This window comes from Pyxicephalus adspersus, chromosome 4 (genome assembly GCF_032062135.1).
Source record: "Pyxicephalus adspersus chromosome 4, UCB_Pads_2.0, whole genome shotgun sequence".
Classification (NCBI taxonomy): Eukaryota; Metazoa; Chordata; class Amphibia; order Anura; family Pyxicephalidae; genus Pyxicephalus; species Pyxicephalus adspersus.
The window spans coordinates 108,038,997-108,058,311 of NC_092861.1; the positions used below are offsets into that span (position 1 = coordinate 108,038,997).

At 37.1% G+C, this 19,315-nt stretch overlaps 1 protein-coding gene across 1 annotated transcript in view; it reads right to left on the minus strand.

Moving 5' to 3' along the window:
- Nucleotides 1-19,315, minus strand: part of TTC27 (tetratricopeptide repeat domain 27) — a 183,843-nt gene that overhangs the window by 137,854 nt on the left and 26,674 nt on the right. Inside the window, exons 5-7 of the mRNA XM_072409253.1 lie at nt 13,987-14,127; nt 10,730-10,832; nt 3,096-3,260 (exon numbers count right to left, since the gene is read on the minus strand). Coding sequence (XP_072265354.1) covers nt 3,096-3,260; nt 10,730-10,832; nt 13,987-14,127 — 409 coding nt within the window. The remainder of the gene's footprint in view (nt 1-3,095; nt 3,261-10,729; nt 10,833-13,986; nt 14,128-19,315) is intronic.

Here is a 19,315-nt window from a genome sequence, read left to right on the forward strand (position 1 = left end):
ATGATTGACAATTCATCTGGCCTGGGGAAAAAACATGACTTAGATATCAATACCTTTGTCTTTCTAGGCCACAAGACAGGGTGGGCCTTCTGGATATCTTTATTATACGGCCAAACATTTAAAATTGATTGATTGGAATAGACATCCCCTAAAGGGACAGTGGGTTAAGAGTGAACAATCTTTTTCAGATATACCCTTTATAGCGTTACCATGGTGTCAGAAGGAGGTTCCCCAACAGTTCTCCTCACACCCTATGCAAAAATATGAAAACTTAAGGCTCCCCCCCCCTACTCACACAAACACATTTCCAATCATAGGCAACCCACTGTTCCCTCCTGGACATTCTGATCCAGGTATTGCCCTACAGATGAACAGAAGGTGTCGGAGTTTCTTACTACTTTCATCCTGGGTTTTGGCTGAAACATCCAGACATATTACTGGACTCTGTGTATAAACCACCTGGACACCATGACTATGTAATTTTTTGTCTTCAGAGCCTCCCCCTCGAAGTTTAACTTGTTCACCATCTAGCTTTGAGACCACTTGTGTAAAGTCTGGCCCAGCCAGACATACTACTCTGGTCACTAAGGAATCTAGCACATGCCCTTACTATCTACAAACCTGGCAAACTGATTTCCATTATCCTTCCACAAGAGGACATGAAAAACGTTCTGGCCCTGATGCGCACATCCTCAATCGGCCTGGTTTATCAAGAATCAAATTTTAAGATATTTATACCAGCCCTTCTCCATACTATGTTCCAAGAAATCTCAGACAGATTGTTCCAAAATTAAATTGTTTTGGAGAAAGGTTTGAGGGACTCTGAAAAAAGCTATTCGTCAATCTATCCTTTTTATTTAAACCAGGGTGTTTTTATCCTTTATCACAATACATATAGTTGTAAATTGTATCGCTCATTTGTATTTGTCCGCATGCTGGAGGCTTGTATTTCTGTATTCTGGGGTTTACAGGAGACCCCCTACGATAGTACATTGGTTCTCTAGAATTCAGCATATTTACAATATGGAAGATCTTACAGTTACTTTACAGGATGCTGGGGAGGCCTTCCTTTTATTGGAACCTCTCTTTTTCCTCACCAGAATATTTTGATGCTATCTAAACTGGATACCTAAGTTAACCAAATATTGGATTTAATTGGCGAGCCTAGATCCACTTTACAATCTCAACACCTAACTTCAAACCGGCAATCACGCTGTGCCCCCTTAAAGCCTGTACGTCTCACTTACCGTATCCAAATACCAGAACAGCGCCGCACTTTGTTCCGGCTGCTGTTCCCCAACAATGCTTGTAAGAATGCTGAACGCTTGCAGCCAATTAAAAAATGTCCGCGAAATCAAACGATAATGCTGCTGCTCACTCTCTTCCCTGCGCCCCTCAGCCCCTCTCCACTCAATATAAAACGATCCAAAGGCTACAAGGAAAAAATGTCTACATACTTACGGCCTAAAACGCGCTCCCACACTTTCTTCCTAAAGTGCGCCCCCAATGGTCCCTCAAAGCAAGCGTAGACCTCACCTCTCGCCGCATCTCCCACGCTGTCTTTTGGCGCCACACTAACCTGCTAACCTTCAAACCCCCTCCCCCACCCCCCTGTCATTGAACTTTCTGAAGCCTGTCCCCCGTCACTCCCCCACCCACCATGTGGCCACTGGCCCCCCTGCTCCCCAACCCCCTTTGCTGTAACATTTTAACAATTTCTAAAATTTCAGAGAGCTAGCATGAAACAATACTGGTAATTGGAAGGTGTTTTGAAGTGAAACTGAGATCAAAAACAATGTAAACTATTGGTCATATTATATCTGATGACACAGAAAGTTTTAGAAGATAGATATACGGAAAAAGTTGAGGATCAGCCATTGATTATCCAACTTTAGCAGAATATTAGTTCCTTGTGATCCACTTCCAGTGAAGCCAGGGATTGGCAGGAATGATGTAGAAACAGGATGATCAGTACAGAGGCTAGCGCAGAGTGTTGGTGACCAGATAAACAAGGTCAGAGAATCATATTTTTCTTGGTCAATCTGGAGACATGTGAATCAATGAAACAGGAACATTTGGGAATACAGGACCCAAATTGCCACAAAGAGGAATGCATCCAGAATATGTAATGTGGCCAGGAAATATTTTTCTTCAAAAGAGGTCACCCTAAAGAACTGATTGAATGCATAATTTTCTCAAGGCATTTAAAGCGATATTGTCAGCAAATGGTGGCAAGTCTGGAAATATTTGTATTCTTCTCTTCTGTAAAATTTTTGATCTTAACCAGAGATGAACAAAAGGGTGGCCTAGGAGAGATGCATCACAAAGGTACAGCCCGAATATTCTTATTGTCTACTTCATTAGATTATGAGCAGTGTTACCAGTAACAAGTGCCTGGCTCATCAGATTAGCAGGAGAGACAAACGTTAGCAGGGACATGAAAACCCAGCTATGAAAAAAAAATAGTTAGCTTTTAACTAAGGAAGCAAATAAAACAAGGGACCAGGGCCTGTGCCTTTTAGTGGGGAAATATACGGCACACTAAAGAAATCACATTACATTAACTTTGTTAATAATAAGTAAACACACAGTTGGAGAGTGCAGACCCTGGCCTTTGTAAAGCAACGGGACTTGGGCCATGGTTGCTACAACAAAAAAATTTCGGGGGGTTTAAATATGTTTTAAAAAGGCAACAATTTACATAAAGTGTACTTGCTTATTTACATTACTTCTTCCTGGGAAGAGACTTTTGCAAGTAGGCATTATTGCACATTTCTTCTTTGCAATCCAATTATTTTAAACTGGCTTAGATTAAAAGGAATATTTTCATTATGATGAATGCCTAATCTGTCCACATATTTGCAAATGTCCTGTGTCTCTGCGAAAAACAACAATTAGGAGTTGCTTTTAGACACTAAAAGATGTTTCAAATTACACCCTATTCCATTCATATCTGAAAAATATAATTAACTTCAGCTGTGGTTAGTTTATACATGGGTAGATTATCAGCACCTACGGTCTAAAATAAAAAATCTATAAAAAAAATAATAATTTTCAAATATTTTTACAACAGAATCTGTAAATTAGGACCTTACCTGTTAAATTTATCTTTAGCTTGGCCAAGTCTTTAGCTTGATTAAGAAATTCTTTAGCCTTTTTATACTCATAGAAATAGAGAGACAAATAACCACATTCCAGCTGAAGTTGCAAAAATAAATCTTGGGCTCCTTTCTTAGAAAGCAGGTTTCCAATTTTGGGAACTGTAAAAAAAAATAAAAATGTTGATGCATTATTTACAGCATTTCCCACTATTTACACACTTTACTATGCATTAAACATAGTATGTTTAATAAAATATTAAAAGGCTTTAAATAAGGAATTGTGATACCCCATACAATTTTGAAGAAAGGATGCTACTCCCCCAGCATATACCATGTACTGGAATTGCAGTAAAACCCTTTAAAAATTTGTAACACAAAAATGTGTGTGACTGTAGTGGTGGAAAGACGCATCAACTCATAACATTATGGCAGCTTTTCTTCAAAATGTACATAAAAAAGTAATGCACAGAAAGGCAATTCAATTTTATAGTAGCTTTACAGAGCTTTCACAACCAATATTTATAGGCACAATAGAATACAGCGTAAAAGTAAACAGTTAGTGTTTTTATCACAACCACACATTATAAAAAGGATGCTAAAAACAAAAGTGGTTGAAAAATAAAAAATGGCCATAGAAAGTACACTGTTCAAATCTGATTTCTTTATCTACAATGACATTATTAGAAGTGTCTAAAAGTAATTAGCTTTTATCAGACAAAAATCTAACACACTGCTGCCCAACCTCAAGCTTTTTGGCACTTATTATGACCCTCAGTATCTTTGCATATAGTCATCTGTTGTGGTGCTTTAACAAGCATTTCTTTTTTTTTTAGGGTAGATTCGGGAAGAACAAAATGGAAGCAATGATTTGTGAGGGGCTAAAAAAGAAGTGATCATGTCTCTGTGACTTCCTTCTAAAGCATATCTTCAGAGTTTGATTGTCTCTTTTAGCAATTGTGTAGTCTCTGATCATCTCTTGTTGCATGTTTGCACTGACAGCATTCTGGGCCTTCACTGAAAAAATATTATGGGAAGAGCTTTGGTGCTCCTGAGGACATCCAAGTAAACTCAACATTATTTGACTAACACATAAGAGCATTTAAAAATGGCTTTTATTAATTATGGAGAACATTGATGTTGGTCAGTAATCAGTCAAGGTCAAACACATATCATACAGATCATACAGAGTTCTGGTTCCAACACAAAGGGCCGACATCCATACATATTTTTAATAGTTCTCTAAAAAACAGCAGTATATTAAGTAAGGTATGTTTTATAAAAAGTTTGAAAATTAATGTTTCAATGAAAATCTGGCCTGTTTTTGGCTCTTTAGGTTGAAAAGCCCTTGCCGAATTCCTAATTTCTCCGCAGACTAAACTTACTTGCGTCTTGCCACTGCTCATACCTTTACTATATGTCTCTTTATTGCAGGAGTTGGCATCAGAAACACCAGTCATAATTCTAAACCGGATGTGATTAGTTAAAAATAGCAAATGTTTTGGGTTCACAGGTTTATAATGCCAAAGCACTGAGGTGGATTAGCTACAAATTAGGGACTCTGTCCATGATCTGTATTTAATAGGCAGACCCATGTTACTCCTACAGAGTTAGGACAAAAAAACAAAACTTGCATGTTCAGAACCCTCTATTCACAATTGATTGTGATGAAAGAAAGAAAATAACCTTTGGAAAGCGTGGAAAAAATTGGTCCAACAAGGAAAAAATGCTGTCTGATTCCCTATGGCAGTTAGCTATTCTCTTGATCAACAGTCCATGCTATTATTAAAAGTGGACCTATCAGCAGAGGTTTTACTTTACATAAAAGAATATTTATCACTGTGGCACATCCCAGGAGGCTTCTGGCTGCTCCTTCTGCACATTCCTGATTCAAGGTAAAATGTGTTTTCCACTTGGTTACCTGGATCATAGTGAGTGGCAGTCACCTCAATAACTTTTTACTGAAGCAGACTGGCTGGTTTCAATTTACTGTGATATCAATTTACAAAATTGAAGTAAAACAAGAAGAAACGTGTGCCATTATAATGAGGTCATCGCCATACAAAGCCAAAGAGAATTTAACAAACTACAAACATTTCAAGGGAGTTTTAGAAGCAAGCCTGAAATAAGTATGGAAAAAGAATGCTTGCAAGATTGTAAATGCCATATTTAAAAAAGGAAAAAGTGAAAAAACTACATTAGCAAAGGCAAACTTGATTTTTACAGTACTCATGGGAGTGAGGAAGAGAACTATTCAAACCATTTCTATTTGGGATGGGGATAAACATGGGTTCTAACTATACACCCCATAAGTGGTTTTATATTTCCTTTAGGAATAGAAAGAGTTGCATGAAAGGAGTACTTTTGAAGGGGATTCAAGGTATACTTGAAAGTTTGCATGTGATCACTTCTATGTGGCCAAATTCAAATTTCAGACTAGCTTGTGTGTAGGTAACTCCCCCCCCCCCTTCTCATTTCTATAAATAGGGCCATAACCCTTTGGATGGCTATTGGTTAAGTAGGAATCATATAAATCATTAAACCAAGTGGCCTGTGGAACAGTTATTGTTGGATGTTGCCAAGACATTTCTGGAAATATTGTGTGGCACTTTAAAAACAACACAATGACAAGGTTTCCACAAGCTTGTAGTCTTAGTGATGATCCTTGGCTGGAAGTAGATCCAGGTTCCCTGCAAACATAAAATCTGCTGTATGCGTGGACGGTAATCTAAATTTTATAAAAAATATACCGCATATGACTAAGTGCTCGCTGAAAAACAGTCTTCCTGACTGACATCAATCAACCAATCACTGGGTTTATTAAAACAATTATTCCTCCTATTGGTTTAACCTAAATATAGCCTAAGAAGTTTATCCCAGCCTAAAGAGCCTAAAGATCAATGTAAAGTTATAATACTAATATAGTTTATACACAAGTTTACATTAGTATTATCATATCATTGATCTACTGATCAGTTCCACAGGTTGTGATTAGTTAACTGGCTATTCTTGCTAAAGACTTTCCAGAGACTGCACCATATTATATACAGTTAGACAAACATATGGGACTGTGAATCAGAAAGTCAAGGATACATTTATCACAGGTACTTTTCACTATCAAACCAGCTCATAAAACTTAACACTATGCTCCACACATCATTGCCAAATAATCCATCATTCTTGATTTCCAGAGCAAAAAGGTGTCTGATGGTTTGTGAATGATGTAATGCTAACAGATAGGCTGCAGCATTTAAATCACAGCCATGAAGGATGGTTTGCCCTTTCTTTGACTCACACCCAGCTTTTTTTCCTGATTCCAAACAAGGAATCAAGCTCATTTGGACTCATATATATATATGAATATATATATACGAGTCTAAATGAGCTTGCTATATATATAAGATTGAGGAGCTACTAAAATTTATGTAATGTTTTTTATGAATATTTTATGTGTAAATCTTTAATAAGCTTTGATTTTAAATATTCAATAGATTTGAGAAATTTGGTTGATGAAATGCCTAAAAAGTCCCAAAAATATTTGTTGAACTGTCTATATATTGAACAAAAGACCCCTTAAAAACCCAGTGCTCAAAAGTCACAACTTTATGTGCATTGTGATAATTAAAATAGGTATTTGATCCCTTCGCAAAACATGACTTAGTACTTAGTGGCAAACCCCTTGTTGGCAATCACAGAGGTCAGACGTTTCTTGTAGTTCACAACCAGGTTTGCACACATCTCAGGAGGGATTTTGTCCAACTCCTCTTTACAGATCCTTTCCAAGTCAGTAAGGTTTCGAGGCTGATGTTTGGCAACTCGAACCTTCAGCCCCCCCAGATTCTATGGGATTAAGGTCTGGAGACTGGCTAGGCCAATCCAGGACCTTCATGTGCTTCTTTTTGAGCCACTCCATTATGTTGCCTTGGCCGTGTGTTTTGGGTCATTGTTATCCTAAAATACCCATCCAAGACCGATTTTCAATGCCCTGGCTGAGGAAAGGAGGTGCTCACTCAAGATTTGACGGTACATGGCCCCGTCCATTGTCCCTTCGATTGGTGAACATGTCCTGTCCCCTTAGCAAAAAAAACACCCCCAAAGCATAATGTGTCCACCCGCATGTTTGAAGGTGGGGATAGTGTTCTTGGGGTCATAGGCAGCATTCCTCCTCCTCCAAACACGCCAGTTCCCCTCTGGATCATTCAGATGTTCATTAGCAAACTGCAGGCGGGCCTGTACATGTGCTATCTTGAGCAGGGGGACCTTGTGGGCTCTGCAAGATTTCAGGCCTTCACGGCGTAGTGTGTTATAAATTTTTTTCTTGGTGACTATGGTCCCAGCTGCCCGGAGATCACTGACAAGTTCCCCCCTGTGTAGTTCTGGGCTGCTTCGTCGTCAATCTCATGATCATTGCACTTCCCACAAGAGGAGATCTTGCATGGAGCCCCAGACCAAGAGAGATTGACAGTTATTTTGTGTTTCTTCCATTTGCGAATTATCACGCCAACTGTTGTCACCTTCTCACCAAGGTGCTTGGCGACAGTCTTGTAGCCCAGAGCAGCCTTGTGTAGGTCTACAATCTTGTACCTGACATCCTTGAACAGCTCCTTGGTCTTGGTCATGGTGGCTAGTTTGGAATCTGAGTGATTGATTGCTTCTGTGGACAGATGTCTTTTATACAGGTACTGTAACAAGCTTGGTTTAGGAGCACTCCCTTACAGAGGGTGCTCCTAATCTCAGCTCTTTACCTGCATACAGTGAGGACACCTGGGAGCCTGAAATCTTGCTGGTTGATAAGGTTTCAAATTATTATTTCATCATTACAATGCACATCAGCTCACATTTGAGCACTAGGTTTTTGAGCGTTCTTTTGTTGTTATTCTATCTCTCACAGCTACAATAAACCTACCATTACATTTCTAGACTGGTCATTTCTTTGTCAGACGGCAAACGTACAAAATCAACAGGGGATCATATACTTCTTTCCCTCACAAGGCTATAGCTTTTGGAAACAACCAGGACAGCCATGTAATTTGACCTGGTTTTAGGAGATTACTTTTTTAAAACTAAATCTATATGGGAAGGGATCTAATGCATGTACTAAGTGTTTCTCTATTAAACTATTATGTTATTTCTGGTACCTCAACCTAGACTTTAAGACCAGACAACCAATATTTAAAGTAATGAACTTTTTTTCCAGCCACATGTGAAGTAGATTCCAAGTGAAATAAATTTCATCCTAAATTGCTACAAAGTTGCTGGAGCATGAAAACTTGCTGTTAAGCGAGTGCTAGGCTACATTCAACTTAATTCGAAAAACATATTGCCATTTTAATAGTCCCCTGTTTTCACAATAGATAGATCAAACAGACAGAATTCTGAAATACTTTGCAGTGATGAGCAGTAAGCGAACAAAAAAAGAAAAACTATCAAGGTATGGGATAAGCACATTTTCGGATCAATGCCAAAATTCTTCCCATGTAGAAAGTGTGATGAAATATGAAATGTGAACTATTGTAAAGTAAAAAAGTACAGACAAGAAAACTTGCCAAGACAAAGAAAATATCACAATAAATCTAAGACACTTTCTGGGACATAATTATCTCAAGAAACAGAATAGAGCACAAAAAAGATTTGAAAGTAATTCAAGTGTAATCTGCACTCAAGGCATCACCAAATATTGCTTCAGTGAGGCAGACAAAGCCTTTTATGATAAATGTTCTCCACGTTCTCTGAGCAGACAAAACTATGTATTCTTTGCCATTCCCTTACTTATCTTTGTCACTGTGTATTCTTGATCTTCCCTCACAGTATCACATTTGGTGTGTTATATAAAACAAAGCTTTCTTTTGTTCTACTTTTTGCATTTCAAGGTACCCACAGATATGACATTCTCCAGACCAAGACAAATCTGTGTGTGTAGAATAAAAGCAGCGTGTTTAAGAAAGTGAAAAAGCTCAAAAACCTTATTATAGCTTTTATTTCCATACATGTAAAGAAAAAAAATTGGGAACACTGCACATTCTTTTCCAAATCAAAACATGTACAAAAATGTACCAAATTTGTGTTATTCCTTTACAGAAAGAGAAAAAAAGAGTTCTGCAAAAAGGCATGTGTCAATTAAGGTGCTTATTAGGAGGGAGGAAGGAAGGAGGGCAACAAATGTTCTACATATTGCTGGTTATACTGCATTACTACCTGAAAACCTACTACCTGAGTAAATTTGGTCATTACAGACACTGTTTGGAAGTACAGCATACTTTGATTAAAAAGTTGATTGGAGGAGAAAAACATACAAAGAATTACAAGAAAGATGTTTGCTCAGCTAAAATGATTTTCATGCTTTAAAATGGCAAACAAACCTGAAAGGAAACCGGACAATTACCATTTGAATAGAAAGAAGAATAGCCAAAATGGCAAGGACCTGGCCAATGAGCACCCCAGGAAGATCAAAGAAGGTGTAAAGTTACCTGTGAGTATTGTTACAATTAGAAATCACCTATGTAAAGCCAAGCTATAGGCAAGAAGCCCCCACAAAGTCCCAATGTTGAAAAAAATATGCTAAAAAGAGGTTATAATTTGACAATAAATTGACTAGCCATAAAATCAATTACACATTTTGTGGACTGATAAAAGCAAGATTCGACTTGAAGAGCTCATGTTGTCTTATGTTATATTATGCTGAAGAGGAAATACCCTTGAAATGGGTGTTTCACCATGACAATGACCCCAAACACACCAGTAAACAAGCAACATCTTGGTTCCAGACCAACAAGATTCATGTTGTGGAGTGTCCACCCCAACCCCTGGACCCTAATCCAATAGAAAACTTGTGGGATCACATAAAAAATGCTGTCTCCCAGGCAAAACTAAGAAATGCAGAAGAAGTGAATAATCCAGTGCAATCATCCTGGGCTGAAAGATCTGTTCACAGGTGCCAGAAACTGGTCAACTCCATACACCAGAGATGTGCAGCAGTTCTTAAAAACAGTGGTTTTACAACTAAATATTAGTTCAGAGACTCAAAAGAAAGCAAAATATTGTGGCCAGAGTGTTTACATCTTACCTGAATGAGAAAGGCATTAGTGCCACTGAATGGCCCCCATGTTCCCAAGACCTGATCCGATGGGGACTCTCCAGGATAATATGTATCTGTGCATCAGACTCCACCAAGTAGTGCCACAGATCATCCTGGAGAACACTAATGCCCTAATCAAGGTCTGAGAGGAGATCCTCCAATGATTCATCAAGTATTTCATCAGAAGCATGCCCTGCTATTGTTGAGAGTCCATACAGGCACACGGGGGGCATACACACTGTCAAAGTCACATTATGAATTGTGATGAAATTCACACAATAACTCTTTTATTTCAGTTTTTACTTTAATTTTTAGTGTGATTTTGAATCTACTCCTTAGTAATGAGATGACTTGTGATGGTTTCAATTGACTGTTCTTAGGTTTTAATTTAAATCAAAGAACAATATTAATAATAAAAGATTTTCAACTTTCAACTTCAACTCAAATCTGGTATATGTTTTTAGTGTTCCCTTAATTTTTTTGAGCAGTGTATAAACAAATAATGAAAAAAAAACTGCAATAGACAGAATCAGCTATTAAACTTTAACTGGTTTACCTTCATTTATACTGGCTTGTGCCACAGTAAACAGCTCAGAAGATCTCTCCTCAAGTAATTGTTGGTGAATGGAAACGCACCTTATACTCCACCAGGACACCATCTGAAAGATAAGCAGTTTAAAAGATTCAGGAAAATGACTAATGCCAGCCTAATGACTGTGAACATATTTGTGTTACCAAGGTACACATTACTAAAATATAACAACAAATGAAATACACAAGTCATACAAGTAATGTCTACATTGACCATGATTAACTAGGCTATATGACCACAGCGGTAACGTTAAAATAGGATATGTCTGACACATTCCAAAGCATTTCAGGCCTAAAGGTAAAGGAGTATTTTCATTTTAAGTATGATTTATTATTTCTGTTTTTACCTTAAAAGATACAAATAAGTGGAGATTATGAAAGCCGCCACTACTGATCACCGTTTCTGAAAATGCTAGCTCTCTTAGAATAATGTTAAACTAATGGGTTTCTTATTTTTTAAGTCACTGATTTGGACTCAAGTATGCAAATCAGGTGTTCTAACTTCACTCTGATTTTCTATTCTTTGTATCTGTCCCAGGTCATATATTCAGTATTACAGTCAAAGAAAGTCAGGCAACAAGCATTTTCAGAAGAACAGGGAAGACAATCTTTATCTCTTTGTATAGGTTTTTTTACTGCAACAAAAAAAAAAACATTTTCTTATATTTTACCAGTAAATGACCTGAAACAAGAATGCATAAGTGTTTAAGGCAGCTATCATGTCCAGTAGGGGAGGAATGCCAAATAACAAATTATTTTTTAGGTATTTTAAAAAGTAATTTTGGATATGAATTTTCGCATGTTTTCATGTGTAAATCACTATTTTGTGTTCCTTTGTGTGCTTACTTCAAACACTCTTTCACACCTCTGCCACTTCATCAGGTGAACCGGTTAGTGATCAGCCATTCACATGACAGTAAATCAATGAATATAAGCAATTAGCCAGTGTCAAGATAACCTGCTAAAGTTCACACCAAGCCTCAGAATGGGGAAGAAAAGTGAGTTAAGTGATTTTCAACATGGTATGGTTGTTGGTAATGGAATTTCACAAACTGATGATCTTTTGGGCCTCTCCTGAGTGTCTCTATGCAAAAAGGTGAAAATAAATAAAGTGCCTTAATCCTCCCTTAGGGGGAAGAAAACTCTTGTTTTTAGCCACCTAAAAGTTATACTCTGCAGTGCAAGGAAACTAAAAAAATTGTAAGGGAATTCTGACAATCAAATACTTGTAATTGTCCCCTACTAACTACAACTGGAAACTTTGATGCAATTAGTACTTGATGTAACTATAAAATAGAAAATAAGAATGAAAGAAAGAGGTTTTTGCTCCAAGCTTGTTTTGCTATAAAACATCAATTATGTATTGATACATAAATGTTTTCATACATATATCTCCAATAAAGTACACTTAAGCCTACATCCAGTCTAGTTTAAAACGGCACTCGACTGGAATATATATATATTCTGGACATCAACTTCCGTCTATGATTTTTAATATTAACCGTAAGAGTCATAAGTAAACCTGATGCGTTTCGGCTCATGGGGGTTCCTCAGGAGAGTGCAATCTTTAGAGACTTTAGACAGTCTATATGCGGGTATAAGACATATAAAGGAAATACTAGATCAAAAAGTATACATATATATCTGTGTTGTAGCCTTTTCATCAAGTAATCAAACTATCGGGTATAAGGCATATGGACCACAAAATAAAAATCAAAAGGTATACATATTTATCTATGTTATAGCATTATCACCAAGTAATGATATTAAAAAATACAATCAAATCTTCATATCTGGTTGAATAATTAGGGTGTTTTAGTAATGTGTATAGAGATGGTATTATACATAAAGAGTGAATTTATTATGTGGTATATTTTATAGTATAGGTTGCTCATGGGTATATAATGGGTATTTACCTAAATTATTTACATCATAAGGCTTATTTTGTAAGGTCAGTAATATATAATGGTAACATAATGAGGCGGGTCATACCGAGGAGAGGACTGGCTACTGCACAGGAATAGGAATGTTCCTGTGCATAAGAGCCGAAGTGCCACAGGCTAAGGTGGCTCCCGTCCCCCGCAAGTCCCCACGATAGGCAGGAAGAATCTTAGTATAAATGTTGAAGAATAGGTTGCTCTTTTTTTCATGTCATTGCCTTAAAAACGCAAGTAGCCTCATTAGGCATGTTTCATTGACTATTGCTATGCACACACTTTTTATATATAAACTGTATTAGTTCATACCCATGTATGAATGTATGATTTAAGCCATTTACAACCCTTTGGTTACCGTTATATATTATTGACCTTACAAATAAGCCTTATGATGTAAATAATATACATAAATACCCGTTATATATGGGAATATATATTCCCATAAGCAACATATACTATCGATACTTGGTGATAATGCTATACCATAGATATATATGTATACTTTTTGATTTTGTATTTCCTTTATATGTCTTATACTCGCATATAGACCATAAAGTCTTTAAAGATTGCACTCCCCTGAGAAAGCCCTTCGAGGTGAAGCGCGTCGGGTTTACTTATGACTCTTACGGTTATTATTTAAAATCATAGACAGAAGGTGATGTCTAGAATAAATATACTCCAGTCGACTGCCGTTTTTAACTAGACTGGATGTATGCTTAAATGTACTTTATTGAATAATTATGTATAAAAACTTTTATGTATCAATACATAATGTTTTATACCAAAACAAGCTTGGATCCAAAACGTCTTTCTTTCGCTTTTCTTTCCTACTTTATACGTACACTAAAAGAGGTAGCTCCGTGACAAAACAAAAGAAATCTTTTTCTGGAGGATTATCAACCAAAACTCGCCCTCTGCCAGTGCTTGATGTAAACCTAAAGTATTTTCAAAATATTTTATTATCATTTAAGCCTTTATGAGTTCAATAATGGTAAAAAGTAAATGTTATAAAACAATCTACTGGAATATGTGTTAATGTACACAACTACATTTGGATTTAACATGATTAGTTTAATCAATACTCAAATGCCTAATCAAATACAGAGGACCATCCATACTGAGTGTTTAACCCCCAAGAAAATGTGTTATATTTACTTTGTGTACGAAGTGGACATTAAATAAAATTTACATTTTCCTTTTGCTTAGGCCATGTGAAAAATGCTTAAATGCACAATAATGTAATAATCTATGCCAAACATGTCCTCAGGCACAGATCGTTTCTTACCTGGAATGCTGTAAGTTTGTTCCTCAGGTTCACAAGGATTACTCTGGCCAGCACTAAGAAGATTGGATTGGCTGTCAAGCTGTAGACGGATTCTCCATCAAGAACAAGCGTGCTCAGAATTGCAGCAGACAATGCTTTGCTCTGGAATACATTGAAAAATACAAATCAATTAACTCAAAAATGCAACTAAAACACACAGCTGCACAACCTTAAAATTAACGCGTACCTAAACTCAGAAATTTCACTTTACATAAAAGGGTAACCCCAGATGGATCGGACTGCCCTGCGGGATTGAAGGGAAGTGTATTTATTTTTTCGCAGTTTTCAGTTTAGTTTTTCTTTAAGTGTATGGACTTGCATGCAAGTGTACCTAAATCTATAAATTGAAGTTCCATGTTTTGGGACCTGTTGAATGGAAAACATTTACTGATTTAATTTTAATGTCTTTGAGGTCTCAAGATCTATGATTTAAATTTTCTTAACAAAATGTATGATATAGAAGCAATACGAAAAATATTCTATGTTGCTTCAGGTGCAAAAAAAAGGAACCTATTATTTTACAGCTAAGTAATGAAAAGCATATTGCTGACAAGAGTATTTGCAAAGGCTCAGTAATAATCACTTTGCTTGCCTATAAAATATAAAAAGAATATTTAGGGTCAAGAAACTTCTAGACAATAGAATGCACTTTAGGTAATCAAAATGAATAATAATCCAAAGGGCATTATTAAAAAATATTTTTGTATAGTAGTACCCTTTTTTGTGCCCTTGAACCACTTTTTAACAACTATCTCCTACCAGTAAACCCCTTACGGAGTACAGCAGTTTTTACATTTCAGCTACTGTATAGGCCAGTGATGGAGAACCTTTGGGAGACAGAGTGCCCAAACTGCAACCCAAAATCCACTTATTTATTGCAAAGTGCAACATGGCAATTTAACTTGAATACTGAGGTTTTAGTTTTGAAAAAACAACTCAACATCTTTTATCTTAAAAGAAAAACACAACAACAGAGCTTTCAATGATCCAACAACTTTTTATTGAACGGTAAAAGTCTGGCATGCTCTTGAAAAATTAATGCAATTTTTGCTGTTGTATGCATGCTAATTATCTAACCTTGGCTCATACTTTCAAAGTTTGGGAGCAACACATGCAGCACTCAGGTCATCTGTTTGACTGTTTCTGGTGTCAGATTTGATATGAAATAAAGCTGAAAACAACTGCTCACAAGCATGAAATGATCCAAAAAAGTAAGGAAAGCAAACCCAAATGCTTTTATTGACTTAAAATTATTTGGTAGACAATTCCACACTTTAACCTTCCTAGCCGTAACCCCAAAGTGTGACTCAGGGTAGCAAAAAGCTGCTAAAAGCTGTCACACTAGTAGGGGTAGGTAAACCTTTGGGAAGTACTAGTAAATACAGCCTTACCTGATCTGCCGGCTTCCCGCGCCGTCCATCGCCACGATCTTTGTCTTCTTCCTCCGGCTTCTTCTGCACACGATGAGTCAACGGGGGAGTTCCTGGTGATGTCGGTGCGTGTGTACGTTGCCGGTGGGGCGGGGCGGGATATTAAAAATCCATTTGTATTGCATTCAATACAAAATAACTGTATTGAATGCAATACATTGGATTTATATGTGTAAAAGCAGTACATTGTTTTCATGAACATTTATTTTACAGTATAATAATAGTATGAGTATAATTTTTTAAAAAAAAAATATATTTTTTTTATTTTATTCAATTTATTATTTTTACATGGTTTTGTGTTTCAAACTTATTTATACTCATATTATTATATTTTGTAAAATACATTTTCATGAAAAACAATGTACCGCTTTTAGACATATAAAACCGGAAAGAAATGAACAGCTAGGGAGGTTAAGGATTTCATTCTTAAAACTAATTATGCTGTCATTTGTCATCCCTTTTATCTTCTCTAGTGTTCCACACAGGGTTGTCTCCATCTTACGGAACTGTAAAAATCTGTTACTAAAATTCACCTTTGCAGCTGCTACACAACGCTAGAAAATTAATTGTAGATTACCTGATGGCTTGTAGGATTGTCTGCAAATGTGGAATTTTCTAAATGTACTTTTAGATTTTAAAAATATTTTAGCAGCCCACTTTCCAGGTCTCTTTCAAAAACCTGCAGTTTTCTTTAAAATGATATCATTTTGAATTGATATCACAAAACATGCTTTCTGCTGTTTTCCCTATACCTTGTAGTTGTTTGTTGAGTACAATGAACTGTAGTATAAAATCTGTAAAAAAAAAAAAATAAAAAAAATAAAAAAGCCCGGTCATATCAGTGAGCTGAGGATATTCCGGCCCTTTTTCATTCATAAACAGCCTAATTTCATCCAAGCAGGCTACAAATTCCTCCAGGACTCGTCCTCTGCTCAGTCACCAAACATTATTGCGCATAGATAAACAATTACACTGTCTGGACCTCCTCAAGGAGTGCTTGATACTGTGGAAAATTCAAAGCACAAGCCATGTTATTCTTCATTTATTTTACATCTTTGAGGACATCGTCAAATATTTTGCTGCTTCCCCTGGCACAAAGAGCTTCTTGTTGTATAATACAATAGAACTGAATGACTTGATGTTTTGTTTCTTTAACAAAGAACTGTATGAAACCAGATGTTGCCCCCACCATAGAAGTTGCCCCATCACTAGCAAGTGAAACCACTTTTTCTGGTCTTATGTCTTGTGACAAAAAAGAAGCCTCCATCGCAACATTGTAGATATCTATCCCTTGTGTTCTTTTAGGCAAAGACACCAGTTTCACCAGCTCCTCTCTCATGATGTTACCAACAGCATAACGCAAAATTTTTGCTAGGCTTGCATGAATATTTATATATGTGCTTTCATCCAAGCATCTTGAGTAACAGGCTTCCTTTTGTAAGTCAGTGGTGAGCTGCTGACTAACATCACTTGCCATTCGCTGGACTTGATATTCAAGAGTATTTCTGCTAAGTGGCATCTCAGAGATGTGTTAATTTTATGCTTTTTTGGGAAATCATAAAAAAGGACATTTCTCCCAGACAATAGAATGAAGTGGAGGTGTAGCGCACATTTCCCATACACAGGAGGTATGCAGACCTCGATCATCCATACAAGCTCTCATTTCCCTGTTAGCAGGAGCCCAGGTTGGTTCCTATGTACAGCAGCCAATACAAATTTCCCCTTGACAATTCAGTACAACGAGTACCATGTCTGTCCTGTCCTCTCATATAGCACACATAGGGGCCATAGAGGGCTAAACCCTGCACACTATCCTATCCCAGCACATTGAGCAATACACGGGTCATGTGATGTCAGGTAAACGCACCCGGCTGCTATGCAATGACATTGTAACCTTTTGTGTACTGAATGCACAGAACAAATGTCAATAAGTGTGGATGTCATGCATGCAATGTCCAGCAGTCGCTCTCTATGACAAAACCAATCCTTAACCCGACATCAGTAATGAGCACCAACCTAATAAGACTGATAACCTGATAAGAACATAAGAAGAGCCCTCTTGATCAGGCCAATGGCCCATCTAGTCCAGCTCCTGTATCTCACAGTGGCTCACATCTTTAAGGAGGTAGCAGATATCCATCAGGACTAGTAACCCATGATGGACTTTTCCTTCAGAAATTTGTCCAATACCCTCTTAAAGGCACCTCTTAAAGCCCCTACCCTTCTATCCTGATCACCGCGGCACAGCCTCCTGGGATACCCTATATCACTCTTCCCAGGAGGCTCCTGGCTTTCGTGCATGCCGGCATGCAGAGCAGGGGGTTTGTAGTACATTGGGGGGGGGGGGGTTGTTGATCTCACGCATGCAGTGATATCTGCTTTTTCTTTTCCCCCCTTTATAGCAGGCTACGTCATCTGGTCTTGCGCCTGCACAGTGCAAGATCGGGATGTAGTCAGAAGAAAAAAGACAAGGAAGGATGTCGGCTTCTGACGCACTTGGACGAAGGAGGATTCCAGGTCGGTGCAGGACCCAATCGAGCACATCCCCAACAGGATGGAGAGATCTGCCGAATTAAGGTAAATGTGATTTTTTTTTTCCAGTTGAGTTCCACTTTAATGACTGCTAGAACTATGCCAACAAGAAGCCTCACTGGCACATGTAACTAAATGGAGCAAGGAAAGAGATATAATTTGTTACTGGAGGCTAGGGTGTGAGCATGGGGGTTGACGGTTGTTTAAAATGTTATGGCAAAAGAACTATGCTCTTGTTTTATAAGTGCTAAGGTATATGTATACATATAGCAATAACTAAATATTTTGTATTTTTTGTACTTTTTTGTACTATTTATTGGATTTCAGAGCAGCTGATCATTTCCATTTTTTTTATGCTCTAGTGATGCCCGCATGTAGTTTCTCAGGAGAGTTTCCTGTTGGTGACAAGCTGTAACAGCCACATGTAGTCTCCGCTAAAGTCAGGTACAATGAAAATAGGACAAATGGAGGACAGGGACTGAGTGATGGTATTCTACAACAAGATTTGCCTGCACCATCATAGCAAGATTAGAAGGAACTGTAACTATAGGTTAAATTTAAAATCAACATTACTTTAGAATTTTTTATTTACATAAACATTTAGCCATTATGCTACTTTTTAGAATGGAATTTACATTCCACATTTGGTGATAGAAAGAGCTCTAATACTTTATATAAAGTATTAGGAGACGTGATTGACTAAGATGAATGTTTTATTATCACACCACAACCTATTTTCCCTTATAATTTTCCCCTAAAAATGTTCAGTTTTCAAATAAAAATTTCACCAAGATGTGTCATATTTATCTATTTTTCCAGGAACTGAACATTATTCTGTCAAATCCATTGTTATTTTACAAACTGTCAATTTGTCTTCAATCTTGTGAAGTGTATTATCTCAAAAACCGAGGGCTTCAAGCTGTGTGGTAATCTTTGTAAACTAACGTTTAAATTTAATGACAAGGCCTCATAATATAACATTAACAAAAATATTATAGAATTAGTAGAGGAAAAACACCACTCGTTACAGAGTTGGAAAAGTGAATTGTAAGTGTAAATTGAAATCTAAAAGTTATGAGGTAAAATAAGGTTTTGTCAGAAAACAGATATTTAGCATTACCCTACCTTTATTCAGCCCTTACTGCTCTGTAAATAAAAAAAAGTCTCTAAATCTCTTAGATAGAAGACTGTGGAAACCTGTTAAGTCCAGCAATGTATTTTAAATAAAGGTAGTCTACTCTTCAAACTATTTCTTCAGGAACGGCCAGGAAATTTAGATTTTAACCACCTGAGCGTTACACTGAGGTCTAGATTTCTGTACCAAAAGC